A 14,510-nucleotide genomic window follows, 5' to 3' on the forward strand; every position below is an offset into this window, starting at 1 on the left:
TGTATATAAAGAAATGATTACATTCATAGGTAGTCATTTAAAATATAATTTAAGAAAAATAAACTTCAGGATGTGGTATTTAAAGAGAATTCATAAGACAAGCAAGAGAAGGGATTACTGCTAAAAGGATGTAAAAAATCAAACAAAATTATTATCAGATGTTTTTCTATATTTTATATATTTTTAAATAACTTTGAAGGTAACTATTTGTTATACAGATGAGGAATCTAAGTCCAAAACTTAAATAGAAATTAAGTAGCCTGTTTATTTTAACTTCAAGCTTTAAATAGTACAAATTGAATTTGAAACTGATGCCAGGTGTTTGGAGAGGCTGTCACTTCAGTTAGGTTGCTTGGATCCTGCCTCTAGGTCTCAAGCAACTCCTCCAAAGAGAGCAGATGTCTGATGAGAAACCTGTCTTTTAGGACACTCGATTTTATTAGTCTCTCTGTGGTTACTACATGTAATCTTTTGTTTTGTGTCTATACCCAACCATGCTCAGGTATTACTCCAGGCACTGAGCTCACAAGTTATTCTTGGCGATGCAGGGGGTATGTTATGGGATGCCAGGGATTGAACTTGGGTCGGCTACATGCAAGGCAAACACCCTACACGCTGTGCTATTACTCCAGTCCAACCACATGTAATCCTAAATTAGTGACTTTCACCTGATGGTTTAAGATGTAAAGAAAGGTTGAAGCTACTGCTCTAAGTGACCAGATAGGTTTTTGTATTCTGTAATCTATTACACAAAACTATGAGCATGTATTTGTGATAAATCACAGATTATACTTAATGCTTTGAAAGTCTTACCTGATTAGACATTACTATCAATATTAATTACATTCCTTAGTATAGCACCTTGTGTTCTTGTTAATACCATGTGCAAGCCCTATTAATGTTTGCACAGATTATTAACATACCACATTGATAATGTGACAAAATTATGAATAGTGTTCTAAGTACTGTTTCTTTTCTGTTTCTTAAAAGATCTTTGCTCTGATTAGTTCTTTTATGTTCTCTGAATATCATTGTATAAGGCAAACTTACCCCCAAGAAATGTAAATTAGCTTGATCATTTTCAATTTACTATTGGCTGAAAATTTCAGCATATGAAAGATTATATGAAAGATCCTGGTGAAATTATATTGAATGTTTTCAGGAATCTTAGACCTATATTTATTAGATGACTTTCTGAGTACTTTTTTTTTTTTTAGTTTTTGGGTCACACCCGGCAGTGCTCAGGGGTTACTCCTGGCTGTCTGCTCAGAAATAGCTCCTGGCAGGCACGGGGGACCATATGGGACACCGGGATTCGAACCAACCACCTTTGGTCCTGTATCGGCTGCTTGCAAGGCAAACACCGCTGTGCTATCTCTCCGGGCCCTTTCTGAGTACTTTTTAAGTCTCAGTGTAAGACAGAATACCTCTGTTATATTACATTTGATTTGGGATATTATACTTTTGAAGAGATAGTAGAGAATAAAGCATAGTAGAGAATGCTTAGCTTAGGAAAGGCTATACACATTTTTCTTAAGATTCAGGGTTTGGGGTAAAGGGACTCTGAAACTAAAAAGGATTAAAACAGTTGGACATACTTTTATCCTAGAAATCTATAGTGCATTATTCATTGTATTTTGGGCTCAAGGTACATTTATGTAATATGCAATATATAGTATATATTGTTTTATGGAAGCAGAAATATGTTTGTTTCATATTAAAAAGGACATTTTCTTGTATCTTATTAATATATATATACATATATATTATATATATATATATGTATGTCCTCTAACAAGAACTATTTGGTTCTTCTTTTGTCTCTTTAATATTGCTAGATAGACATTCTTTACATGCTTTTTGGATACCATAATACTTGGGAAATGTAAGGCTGTACTGTGGTACTTAAAGAGGACTAGAAAATGATATTGTTTGGGGGAGCGGGATTATCAGGTAAATCTTACAGAAAAATTAAAAGATTGGGCCCAAGAGATATTACAGAAGGTAGGGCAACTGCCTTCCATTTAGCTGGATGGGTTGATCACCAGCACCAGCCCCTCAAACCCTACCAGGATTGATCCCTGTGCCCAGAGCCAGGAATAATCTCAAACTTTAATGTACATACCAATATCATGGGTGAGAATTAAATTAAGATTCAGGTTTGGACTGATTTTTATGTTTCTTAACAGCTACCAGACAATACCAGTGCAACTGATTTAGAACTCACCCTGGGTAGCAAAGATTAAACACACATTAGCACACCAGTAATCTGTTACTGAAATGGACAAGCAGGAACTGTTTAGGCATCAAAGATTATTTTACATTTAGAGAGGGTCAACTTAGGTTGGTATTAGGATTCACTGTTTAGAACATATTTTACCCAATGTATTTAGTACATTTCAAGAACTTGTATATGACCATATCTATATAGAGATATAGCTAGTTGCTGGAATTGTTCGTTACTTACCATCAAGAGGAAATATGGTGATTAAAAGCACAATCTTTCATAGATTTAGATGCCAGCTCTAAAGATTAACATTTGTTTACTTTTCAATAATGCCCAATTATATAAATTATCTGAGCTTTGTTTCTTACCTGTAAAATACATGTAATGCTATTTTTACTATATGAAGATTAGGTTAGGGCAAGTTCTCATCAGATATTATTATTATTATTATTATTATTATTATTATTATTATTATTATCACTTCTGGTTTGGGGACCATATGGGACGCTGGGGGATCAAACTGCGGTCTGTCCTAGGCTAGTGCGTGCAAGGCAGATGCCTTTATGCCCTGCACCACCGCTATGACCCCTCAGATATTATTATTAATGATTAGCTGCATCTTCCCTATTTATTTGGTTAGGTCTAAGGAAAAATTACTTTTGAAGGCACATTTTGAATTGTTTTTGGAAGCCTGTTTAGAGGTTAAAAAATATGAAATATATTTTTGTTACTCTGGGGAGAAAAGAAGATGGGAGGGGATCAGATATTATAAATGAAGATGATTATCTAAATCTAAATTCAGTTCTTCAGAGACAGAATCATACTATTTGTAGCCTGATCTGAATGAAGAACAGTTCCTCAAGGCCCGAGCAAAAGTACAGAGGGAAGGGTATTTGCCTTGCACATGCCCAACACAAGTTCAAACCCTGGCATCCTATCATGTTCCCTGAGCCCACCAGTAGTGGTCCGTTAGCTGGGAATAACCCCTGTGCACTGCCAGGTGTGCCTCCCCCCAAGTGGTTCCTGACAAGAATAGATTTTGATGATTTCCATATATATATGTATAAGGATAAAATACTCCTCATTTAGTAGACATATAACACGTTGCTCCCCGATTCTGTTCTTCAAAGGGGTGACATGCCACATTATAAGCTTTGATTTCTCTTAGATTTTAGTGTGGCTAGTGAAGTACAATTGTGATTCCATTTTGCTCCTTACATGATATGGGATAAAGGTGATAGAGTGTTTTGAAAAGTGTGTTGCAATTTGGAAGTCATAAAATATTTGAACTAAAACTGTTACTTTTCTTTCTCCTTTTTTTATATTTTAGGCCCCGTGGATGAATACATGTTGCCATTTGAGGAGGAAATTGGCCAGCATCCATCTCTCGAGGACATGCAGGAAGTTGTGGTACATAAAAAGAAGAGGCCAGTTTTAAGAGATTATTGGCAGAAACATGCTGTAAGTTATCTTTTATTTGAAATGTCAATAAACTGCATTTTAGAAAAGGAATGTTTCATATAACTTCACATTTTCTATTCTTCTAGGAGGCAGTCTTCATATAGGTTACTCTGTATTGTGGATCTAGAAACAATAGAATTAGGACTGTATCTATATATTCCTGAGGAGGGAGATAGGCCATCCTTGACTCTAATTAGGAAAGGAGAGTTGAGTTGTTTTAAAGAGCAAACCATCTGTGTGTGTGTGTGTGTGTGTGTGTGTGTGTGTGTGTGTGTGTGTGTGTGTGTGTGTGTGTTTTACTCTCTTTTGCTTTGGGATTAGAAGACTGAATTTCATAAGAATGCCTTTGAACAAGGCCAGAGTGATTGCCTTTCACGTGCCTGACGTGTGTGTGTGTGTGTGTGTGTGTGTGTGTGTGTGTGTGTGTGTGTGTGTGTGTGTGTGTGTGTGTTTTACTCTTTTGCTTTGGGATTAGAAGACTGAATTTCATAAGAATGCCTTTGAATAGGGCCAGAGTGATTACCTTTCACGTGCCTGACCTGTGTTTAATCTTCGACATACCATATGTTTTTCTTTTTTTCTTTTGGATTTTCAGCCACACCCAGTGACACTCAGGAGCTTCTCCCGGCTATATGCTCAGAAATCGCTCCTGGCTTGGGAGTCATATGGGATGCCGGGGATCGAACCATGGTCTGTCCTAGGCTAGCACGCACTCAAGGCATATCCCTTATCGCTTGTGTCACCGCTCTGGCCTACCCTATGGTTTTCTGAACCCCTCCGGGAGTGATCGCTGAGTGCACTGGGTGTAGCCCCAACCCTTTTATTTCCTCCCAAACCCTCCCAACCCCCAATACTCCAAAACTTATGATCCAAGTAGGAATTGGAACAATATTGATCTGGTCTTTTTACTCTTGACAACTATTTCTGGATAAAACCACATAGAGAATTCTGGGGGGAAAAATGGCTCTCTTGCCTCTTTTTCACCCTCTTAGTTAAAAGATAGAAATGCTTAAAAAATAAGAAAACAAAATATGGGAGACCCTCATTTTAGCCTTGACTTTAAATCCAGTTTAAGAGTTAGCATTGGAATGATCTGGATTATGAACAGTGATTTTTGGAGTTAAATAAATATTAGGGGCCCAAACAATAGTACAGCCGGTGAGGCATTTCCTTGCATATGGCCAACCTGAGTTAGATCCCCAGCATTTCATCTGCTTCCCAGAGCATTGCCAGGAGTGATTTTTTTGGGGGGGGGGTTGGGCTATACCTGGTAATGCTCAGGGGTTACTCCTGGCTATGCGCTCAGAAGTCACTCCTGGCTTGGGGGACCATATGGGATGCCGGGGGATCGAACCATGGTCCGTTCCTAGGCTAGCGCTGGCAAGGCAGGCATCTTACCTCTAGTGCCTCCGCACCGGCCCCACCAGGAGTGATTTCTGAGTCAGAACAAGAGTAACCCTGGAAACCCTTCAGAATATTAGTTCCCTGAAGTGATGATTTCGGGAAAACAAAATCCAGTTTCTCTATGTACTTTTCTTCATGTAGCTATACATAGAAGATGTTCAAGTGATTGTGACTATGTCATTTGGTTAATTTTTAAATTGTTCAGTAATCCATAAAGATAGCTGTGTTAAATTTTATTTTTTTTAATAGAAAGCAAAAGTAATTTTGGTTTGAATGTTTTTCCTTTTCAGGGAATGGCAATGCTTTGTGAAACAATAGAAGAATGTTGGGATCATGATGCAGAAGCCAGGTTATCAGCGGGGTGTGTAGGTGAAAGAATTACCCAGATGCAAAGACTAACAAATATCATTACAACAGAGGACATTGTAACAGTGGTCACAATGGTGACAAATGTTGACTTTCCCCCCAAAGAATCTAGTCTATGATGGTTGCACCATGTGTACACACTGAGAAACAGAACTCTGAACTGGAGCTGCTAAGCTAACAGAACTGCTTACAGTTTATTTCTGCGTGAAATGAGCAGAATGTCTCCCAGACGTGGCAGAAAGAAGGCCCTCATTTAAAAATGTGGCTCTGGAAGACATTGGTATTGCCTACAGCTGATGTGAAGGACACAAAACTAAGAAAAGTTGCAAACTATAAACTTTTGAAAAAAGTGTACATGAAGAATGTGGCCCTCCAAATCACAAGGATCTCTTGGACCTGGCTGGCTAATCAAGTGTTTGAAAACTGACATCAGATTTCTTAATGTCTGTCAGAAGACACTAATTCCTTAAATGAACTACTGCTATTTTTTTTAAATCAAATACTTTTCATTTCAGATTTTAAAAAGGGTAACTTGTTTTTATTGCATTTGCTGTTGTGTTTCTATAAATGACTATTGTAATGCCAATATGACACAGCTTGTGAATGTTTAGTGTGCTGCTGTTCTGTGTACATAAACAGTCATCAAAGTGGGGTACAGTAAAGAGGCTTCCAAGCATTACTTTAACCTCCCTCAACAAGGTATACCTCAGTTCCACGGTTGCTAAATTATAAAATTGAAAACACTAACAAAATCTGAATAATAAATTTATCAATGTTTTGTAACAAGATATTACAAATTCACTGTGTTATTTAAGGAAAAAGGTAAGCTATGCTTAGTGCCAACAGTATGTGGCCATTTGTAAAGCAGTGTTTTAGCTTTTCTTGTGCTAGCTTATAATTTAAGGGGAAAAAAGTGCTGAATTTTGAAATAAAAAAAAAAAAAAGGTGTCATTACCCCCTTTCCATGTTTTAAAGCTTCATCTTATATTCCGTTCCCAAAATATTGCATACTTACTATGTATCTTTTTTTAGGTGTGCTGTGTTTAGGGAATATTTGAAAATTTAAAGCATGATTTACATTTTTTTAAAGTGAGCTGTGACACTGGAGAGCTCTTCATTTTTATTCTTTTAAAATAGATTTTTTTCCTATTTATACATGTAAAACTGTAATGTATTTCTTTCACCAAACAGTGTGTTGGGACATTCTTTATCACTGTTTTAGGATCACCTCAGGAAGTGTCATTACCCAGAATTCCTCACTCTGCTTTGAAACTTTATCATCATATTTCTGCTTGGTGCCATCTTGTCAAGAGTAATATTTGATGTCTGTGGTATATAAGGAATTATCCTAGGATGGAGATTGAAAACTTAAGCACAGATTTCAGATGTTACTGCTTTAAAATAAATCAGGGATAACAAGTTAAATTTCTAACTGAAAATATGCAATGACATTTAGAGGTAACCATGACATTTAGAGGTACCTATGTTGATATAGGTAACATAGCCTAGATTTCTCCTGCAAATTGTTTTCACAATTAACTGACAATTGGGATATCTAATGCCTTATCCTTGATAAGAAAATGTAATTGATAGTAGGTAGGTACCAAAGTGCTTTTAAAAACCAAGATTACATTAGAATAGAATTGGATTCATCTTCAAATTTAGAGAGGCCAAATTAAAACACTAATTTTCTGAATTTCTCGAGATCATTGACCAATAAATAGCCAGTATTATGCTATGTACTTTTGTCAGGTCATTTTTTTTTAAGTTCATTAATTTTATGGAATAATTTTTTTTTACATCACTACCAGGAGCTCACTGTGAATGTGTTATCTTCAACTAGTTATTTAATCACACTACACTACATTTTACATATAAATTTAATCTCTGGGAATAATAAATTATGTTATTTATAAATAATATGTAGGTCAATAGACTGAGCAAGGAGGAGAGTTAATAGCATTGTTCTGTATGTCACACATACAGAAACTGTATTCTTGGCCACATATGTAATTAAGGCTTCATTCTATTCCTAAGAATTGCCATTTGATATGAGCTCACCTCTTTATTTAAAAAGTATTTGGCTTCTCGATTTTTCTTTTATTTGTTTGCTTCTCTTTTGGATATAATTAAGGGAGATAAAGAGAATATTCATACATAAAAATCTTCTTCTCCTGAATACTAGTATCTACCTGTTCTCAACATTTGGCCCTATTTTTACGTTAAAATCAAATCGAAACCAAGGAATTTTGTGATGAATGTTTGGCTTATATGAACACTAGAGAGAAGTTTTATAAAATCAGTTATTCATCAGATAAAGTTTTCTCTTCGTGATAGAATTTTTTAGAAATTCTGGGTATTGTACTTAACTCTAGCTAACCAATTTTAAAAGCCTGTATCCTTTTGAGAACTATATTAATATAAAAACATTTTTATAAGCAGTAAAGTAAGAATGTTCCAGTGACTACCTGTCCCTGATACCTAGTCTTGTTAAAACTTTCCTTTGCAGGGCATTTTCATGTTTGGTTTACAGTCAGTGCAGGGTGGGCAAGATAAAGTTTGAGCTAGGGATACTGTTAAAAGAAAGATCAAAGAATGAGAAAAAAAATGATGGCTCTTGTTTGGGGCTCAACCCAAGACCCCAATACTTTTCCTCATGTGTATGGTGCTTCTATGACTTGTCTTGTATTTGCCTTTCTGATACTCATCAGAACTGCTGCTCTAACTTACATTCTTTACCTTGCCCAGATCTCCATGTCAGAAATACTTTATGACCAACTGCCATAGGATTAACCAGTGTTTGGCTTTATTCAAAGTTTATGCCCTGCACAGCTCTTGTATGTATTTTAGATGCTAGGAAGTTTTTAGCATGTGATGTGTGATTCTTGTTTGAATGTTTATTACAGGTACCTTGTGAACTCCAGAACAGAGACTGTGCCTCACAATTATTGGTCCATGAACTTGCACTCTTTCATGGTAATGTTCGAAAATACAATCAGGAAATGCAGTTTGGAATTGAAAAATAGAAATGTATCATGAAATTAAAAAGTCTTTCCCTCCATTTACCCATCCCTAAGTAAGTACTTAGGAAAACTATGGCCAGAGGATAGTTTAGTGGAATAAACTGATTACTGTTTTAAAAAAAGAAAAGCTTCACCACAGCTATTTTCCAATTTCTCTTTTTTAACTTTTTGAAAAATTACTTTTTAGGAATATTTGGTATATAATGTGCATACAATTATTGACTGATTTATGGGCAAAATGATACAAGTAGCATTTTGATTGAACATCATTTACCTCAGATATCCAACCAGCAGTACATTTTTTATGCAGTCTCAACCCATATCCTATTTGTTACCTCTCAAGATCTTGGTAAGCAATTATTTTAGCTTTATTCTGTATTTCTTGTCAGTGTTTTGGGCACAGGTTGTTGTACTACTGTCAAATTGTACTTGCTCTTTTTTTCTGCAAGTATTTAACAAAAAGCTAAAAATAAAAGCCCCATGAAACCCCACCTTGGATAAGTGATTGTTAAATATTGTACAAATAAAATGTATGGTATCCCCATTCCATCCCCGTTAAATAAAAAAATGAATATGAAGTGATTTGCATATGCAGTTTTTTCTTTAGGTATAAGCTCTTAATGAGGGGGAGTAGTGGCTTTTATAATTTACCATGAGGTTTATATATCTTTAAGATTTGCAAAACGGGTACAGTGATGAAAAGAGCAACCATGGCACTACCCTCCTTTGTCTAAGATCGTAGTCTCACTAATATTTGTATCTTGGTCCTGCCTCCTTAGGAAGCCAAGGCTAGGTGAAATTTCAGGTATTTTAATTTGGGAATAGACAAATTAGTCTTAGCTTAGTCATTAGAAGGCTAGTAAATGAATGGAGGATTCCTGGCATTAAGGCAAACCAACAGTAATCAACTCTCATTTACATTTTTGATGTTAGTCAAGTTTTGCTTATCTTGTAACTCAAAAAGCACATGGTAGAAAAAAGTCCCCATTGTCACACTACCAGGTTTGACATTAATGTACAATTTTTTTCATAATTGAGTTTCAGACATGATGTATAAAATGTCTTAATCCACCCTTTTACCAGTGCACATTTCCCATCACCATTGTCCCCATTTTCCCTCCCCCCCCCCCCCACCTTTCTCTGTGGCAGACATTTTTCTTCTCTTTTTCTTCCTTTTAGACACTTATGGTTTGTTCTATTGATACTCAAAGGGTATAGTGTTTATCATTTTACCTCCTTTCAGCACTCATTTCTTGTCCAGAGTGATCATTTCTGTCATCATAGTGTTTACCTTCTCTGCCCTAACTGCTCTCCCCTATTCTGTGTGGCAAGCATCGGACCATGTCAGTCCTGCTGGCCCTTGTCTCTATTGTCTGTGGGTAATATTACCATTCTGTTTCTTTTTAATATAGCCCACAAGTGAGTGTGATAATTCTATCTTTCTCCCTTTGACTCATTTTAGTCAGTATAATACTACTCATATCCATCCATGTATAAAAGTTTTCATAACTTCATTTTTTCCTAACAGCTGAATATTATTCCATTGTGTAAATATATCACAGCAGATTCTGGCAATTGTAAATAGTGCTACAATAAGATTTTTTTTTTCATCTTCTGTTGTTTGTTTCTGCAGTTCTTTGAGCTCAGTCATTTGGTCCTTAGCAGCTGTTACTCTGCTGGTAAAGCCTTCCAGTAGTGGGGAGGGGGGGGGGTTTCTTTTTTCTTTTTTTTTTTTTGCTGAACAAGGTTTTTCATTTGACATTTTTGTGTACATTTTTCTCATTTCTGTTTTCATGTTTTCCTGTGTTTTATTAGCAGTACATCCCATTGTTTCTTTAAGCTGATCATATAGGGGATTACTACTGATTGGGTCTACAGGATTTCAGTCTTCATCCACAGGTCTGGTGTTTTCCATACTGCTTGATTTCTTTTGAAGTCTCAAGATGCTTCTTTCCTATGTCTCTGTCATTCTTTTCCACTGCCAGGGGAGTTTATGTGGGTGGAATGTCCATTTTTTTTAAAGTGAAGATGACAGGCTACACTTAGGTCTTAGTGGTTTGAAAGAACCTACATTCCCTTCTAAATGGAATGAAAATGTGAACCAAATGGGATTTCTGTAGTTTTCCACAGAAAACCTTAAAACCACTGGTTTTAAGGAAATTGATAATAGCATATGATATAGTATTTTGATATAGCATGTTAAGGCCAACCAGTCTGTTGTGTAAGTGAACTGGAACTTTTAAAATTTGTTCTTGGGATCAAGGGATCATGCAGTGGTATGCAAAGAACCTGGGCTCTTAATTCAAAGCATGTGCTTCATCCAGTTCTTCAAACTATTTTCTTAGCCCCTTAGGAAGTTCCTGATTTTAGTAGGGTATCTATCTTCCTCACCTGCTCCAGCTTGATTCAGAGTTCTTTTGAGTTTGTGCTATTATAAAAGCAACATTTCTCAACAATAAATAAAATTCTTTGTTATATTTGTTTAGGATATGCAGATATTTTTACTAAGACCATTCACATTTGTTACAAGTCTAATAAGCAGCTTAGGTGGGGACCACTACCTTAAATGCTCATTGGTTGCTCAAGTGGGCCAGAATTCTCTGTTGATTAAGGATTGCTTAGGCCCATAGTGCCAGGGATGAGCAGGGGTCCATCAGGGTCCTGCTCCTAACTGCTGTTTTAAACATGAGATACAATTAAGATTTTCAAAATGGAAACATTCTTCCTCCCTCTACCCACAGTACTGCACTATCTGTCCAACCCTTGAAAATTGCTGTGGCTAAGGTGCTTGTGTTCCGGACTGCAGACATGGGATCATTCTTAGTACCACATATTATGTGGGCCCTTCCAGATTCCTGAGTGCAGAGTCAGGATAGACCCTAAGCATTTCTGGGTATGACAATTAAAATTTTTTAAAGTATATATACACATATGATACTTAAATTACATATATATATGTATTATATGTAATACATTTACATATAATATGAATATATTCTATAAATATATACTACATATATTCCTCACTGGACTTAGAGAACGTGTTTTTTTTTACAAGTTTTTCTAATTTTTTAAATTGTTCCACTGAAAATGAAGCCCACTTAATTAATTTTTCATTGAATAGACATGAATTTGAAGGATCTCTGCAATTCTGTGAAGCCAAGGAAGCAGTGTACTCTAAAAAAAAAATTGCAACTCATATCAATGACTTTAAGGTTAGTAGTACTTTCCTGAAATAGCTTAGGCTTTCCCCCCCAGCTTTTCAGCCATCAGAGGCCACAACACTCCTGTTTTGAATTCTGTTCCATGATGGAATTCATGCACAGGTTCTATAAGGAAACACATACACTCCAGCTTATTGGATAATATCTGGTCCTTTTAATTTTTTTTTAGAGACAAGAACAGTGAAAGTGTGAAACTCATGTTTTCAACGATGCTACCATTAAGATGGGGCCGGGCGGTGGCGCTAAAGGTAAGGTGCCTGCCATGCCTGCGCTAGCCTTGGATGGACCGCGGTTCGATCCCCCGGTGTCCCATATGGCCCCCAAGCCAGGAGCAACTTCTGAGCACATAGCCAGGAGTAACCCCTGAGCGTTACCGGGTGTGGCCCAAAAACCAAAAAAAAAAAAAAAAGATGTGTATACTGCTATGTAGAAATTATTTGCAAGTTTTAGTTTCCACAAGAAACTACTGATCAAATAAAATGAACGAGAGATGACTTATGAGGCAAGGAAAGAATGGTTTTATAAAACATGTTCTGACTGTGAAAGAGCTAATTTTATGTTTCTTAAACCAGATTAAACCATTTCTTACAGCAATACTTTAAAATGTAAGGGCAAGGAAGCTCTTACTTAACTTAGTTCTTTTAAAGGCATATAAAGCTAAGTAAGGAAAGACATGGACGGGTGTGGGTGCAGTGTTTCAAGCACTGGACCCTGGAGATGCTGGGGACCATCAAGGCCAAAAACTTATGTCAAATGCTAGTAGGGGCTTTTAAAGTGTCAAACTCAAATCCAGGGTCTGTGAATAATTTTTTCCCTCTTTTTAGTATATAAGAAAGAGGCCCCAGATTACAGATTGAAACTTGCAATAATGATATAGTCTATCATTAAAAAAATTTTCCTATGCATAGCAGACAAACCACTCTGGAATAAATGTGTCCAGCAATGAATTCTGGTTTTGTTTTTAACGTTACTAGAGCATGTTGTCCTGAATTATAAGGCAAATTGCCTGGCAGTTCTATATTCATTTTGGAATTACTTAATACATACTTTGCTAAACATTTCGCATTACTTTTGGTTTTTATCCAGGAATTAATAAAGATCTTAGTTTGGGTGAATTGTGATTAATTTGTCTAAAATAGGCCCAATAAATTGTGTTTAAAAAAAAAACACCCTACAAGGGATTCTTGAGTAGCTGGAATATGTATCACATTTTAAGAAGACTACGAAGAAATATTCAAACTTTTGGCCTTAGTCTATTTGAGTTATGCTCTGGCTAAACTTGTCAGTTTCTGTAATTAGAAGACCTAGGTTTGAGATCAATTCAAAATTTGTAAACCAAAAAGTAAGTCATTACAACTCAATTCTTAGCATTATTTCTTTTCATTTTAATGTCTTTAAAAGCATCTTGCTGCTGGATTGACATGAGTTCTTCAAAAGTACCAACACATAAATACTCCAAAGGCATTAAATAAGCATAAGGTTTAAGACTCAAGTATTCACATTTATTCTTTAAAGGATTACAATTCAATCAATGTAAATCACTGGATTTCTAAACATGTAATTGCTCATCACCCAAAGTTAAGACACAGCAACTATACATGTATAAAAGAATCCTATAAATATGAAAATACATATTTATAAATATATATGAAAATGGATGTAACATGTTAAAGGACAGTACTCTTTTTTTTTTTTTTTTTGGTTTTTGGGCCACACCCGTTTGACGCTCAGGGGTTACTCCTGGCTATGTGCTCAGAAATCGCCCCTGGCTTGGGGGGACCATATGGGACGCTGGGGGATCGAACCGCGGTCCTTCCTTGGCTAGCGCTTGCAAGGCAGACACCTTACCTCCAGCGCCACCTACCCGGCCCCCAGTACTTTTATTTTAAAGAGATGTCACAAACTATATTTGAAGGCACTGGTTATGTTCATAACCAGCTTAGAGAAGATGTAGCCCACTGCCTAACATCTGTGGGACAATTGGGGTATTTCTGCAAAGCATTCATGATTTGAGTATTATCCAAAAGAAGTTTCATCAGTTGGTATTCTTTCTGTGCATTTACAAATGTTCTTTCCATGGGCTTTATTAATTCTAACTGTTGTAAGTGTTCAAATGCCTGAAAGATGAATAAAAAAAAAACTTCAGAGTGAATAAGGAAACAAAGTTAAAACTCAGAAAACAGGATTTTGGTTAGTTTTGGATTAGAGTGCCAATAAGCAAAACTTAAGATAAATGAATAGTGCCGACAAATTCAGTGACCTCATTAGAAGTTGTATATAACAAGTAAAATAGTGCCAATGAACTGTTATCTGGCTCTTCCTGGCTCTGCACTGAAGAATGTAAACAAGACAAACTTAAAACTTCAGTCTGTATGATATGGTTTTTGTTCCAAATCTTCCTTGTTATCTGATGGCTTCTCAATATACTTATGGAAGAAATTTCTAGTTTACTTCTCTAAAATCCTAAGAATAGCACTTTGAGACTACCTTTTTTTCGTTTTTTGGGTCACACCTGGCAGCGCTCAGGAGTAACTCCTGGCCCTATACTCAGAAATAGCTCCTAGCAGGCTCGGGGGACCATATGGGATGCTCGGGTTCGAAACACCGTCCTTCTGCATGCAAGGCAAATGCCCCCTACCTTCATGCTATATCTCCAGCCTCACCAATTACCTATTTTATTCAAATTTACATATATATTTATTTTTACTTTTGAGAACTTGACTATATCAAAGTGTACCACAGTTGCTAAAAGGAGAAAGCATAAAATACCTCCAGGATTACACCAAAAATGTTCAGTTGAACCTT

General features: G+C 36.3%; 2 protein-coding genes across 3 annotated transcripts in view; one reads left to right on the forward strand and one right to left on the reverse strand.

Moving 5' to 3' along the window:
* Positions 1 to 6,244, forward strand: part of ACVR2A (activin A receptor type 2A) — a 116,050-nt gene extending 109,806 nt beyond the window's left edge. For both annotated transcript variants that reach the window (XM_049773005.1, XM_049773006.1), the window contains 2 exons: positions 3,558 to 3,688; positions 5,383 to 6,244. In XM_049773005.1, coding sequence (XP_049628962.1) covers positions 3,558 to 3,688; positions 5,383 to 5,577 — 326 coding nt within the window. In that variant the 3' untranslated portion in view covers positions 5,578 to 6,244. The remainder of the gene's footprint in view (positions 1 to 3,557; positions 3,689 to 5,382) is intronic.
* A 7,347-nt stretch (positions 6,245 to 13,591) lies between these two features.
* ORC4 (origin recognition complex subunit 4) overlaps positions 13,592 to 14,510 on the reverse strand; it is a 32,510-nt gene continuing 31,591 nt past the window's right edge. Inside the window, exon 13 of the mRNA XM_049773058.1 lies at positions 13,592 to 13,822. Coding sequence (XP_049629015.1) covers positions 13,634 to 13,822 — 189 coding nt within the window. The 3' untranslated portion in view covers positions 13,592 to 13,633. The remainder of the gene's footprint in view (positions 13,823 to 14,510) is intronic.

This window comes from Suncus etruscus, chromosome 5 (genome assembly GCF_024139225.1).
Source record: "Suncus etruscus isolate mSunEtr1 chromosome 5, mSunEtr1.pri.cur, whole genome shotgun sequence".
Taxonomy (NCBI): Eukaryota; Metazoa; Chordata; class Mammalia; order Eulipotyphla; family Soricidae; genus Suncus; species Suncus etruscus.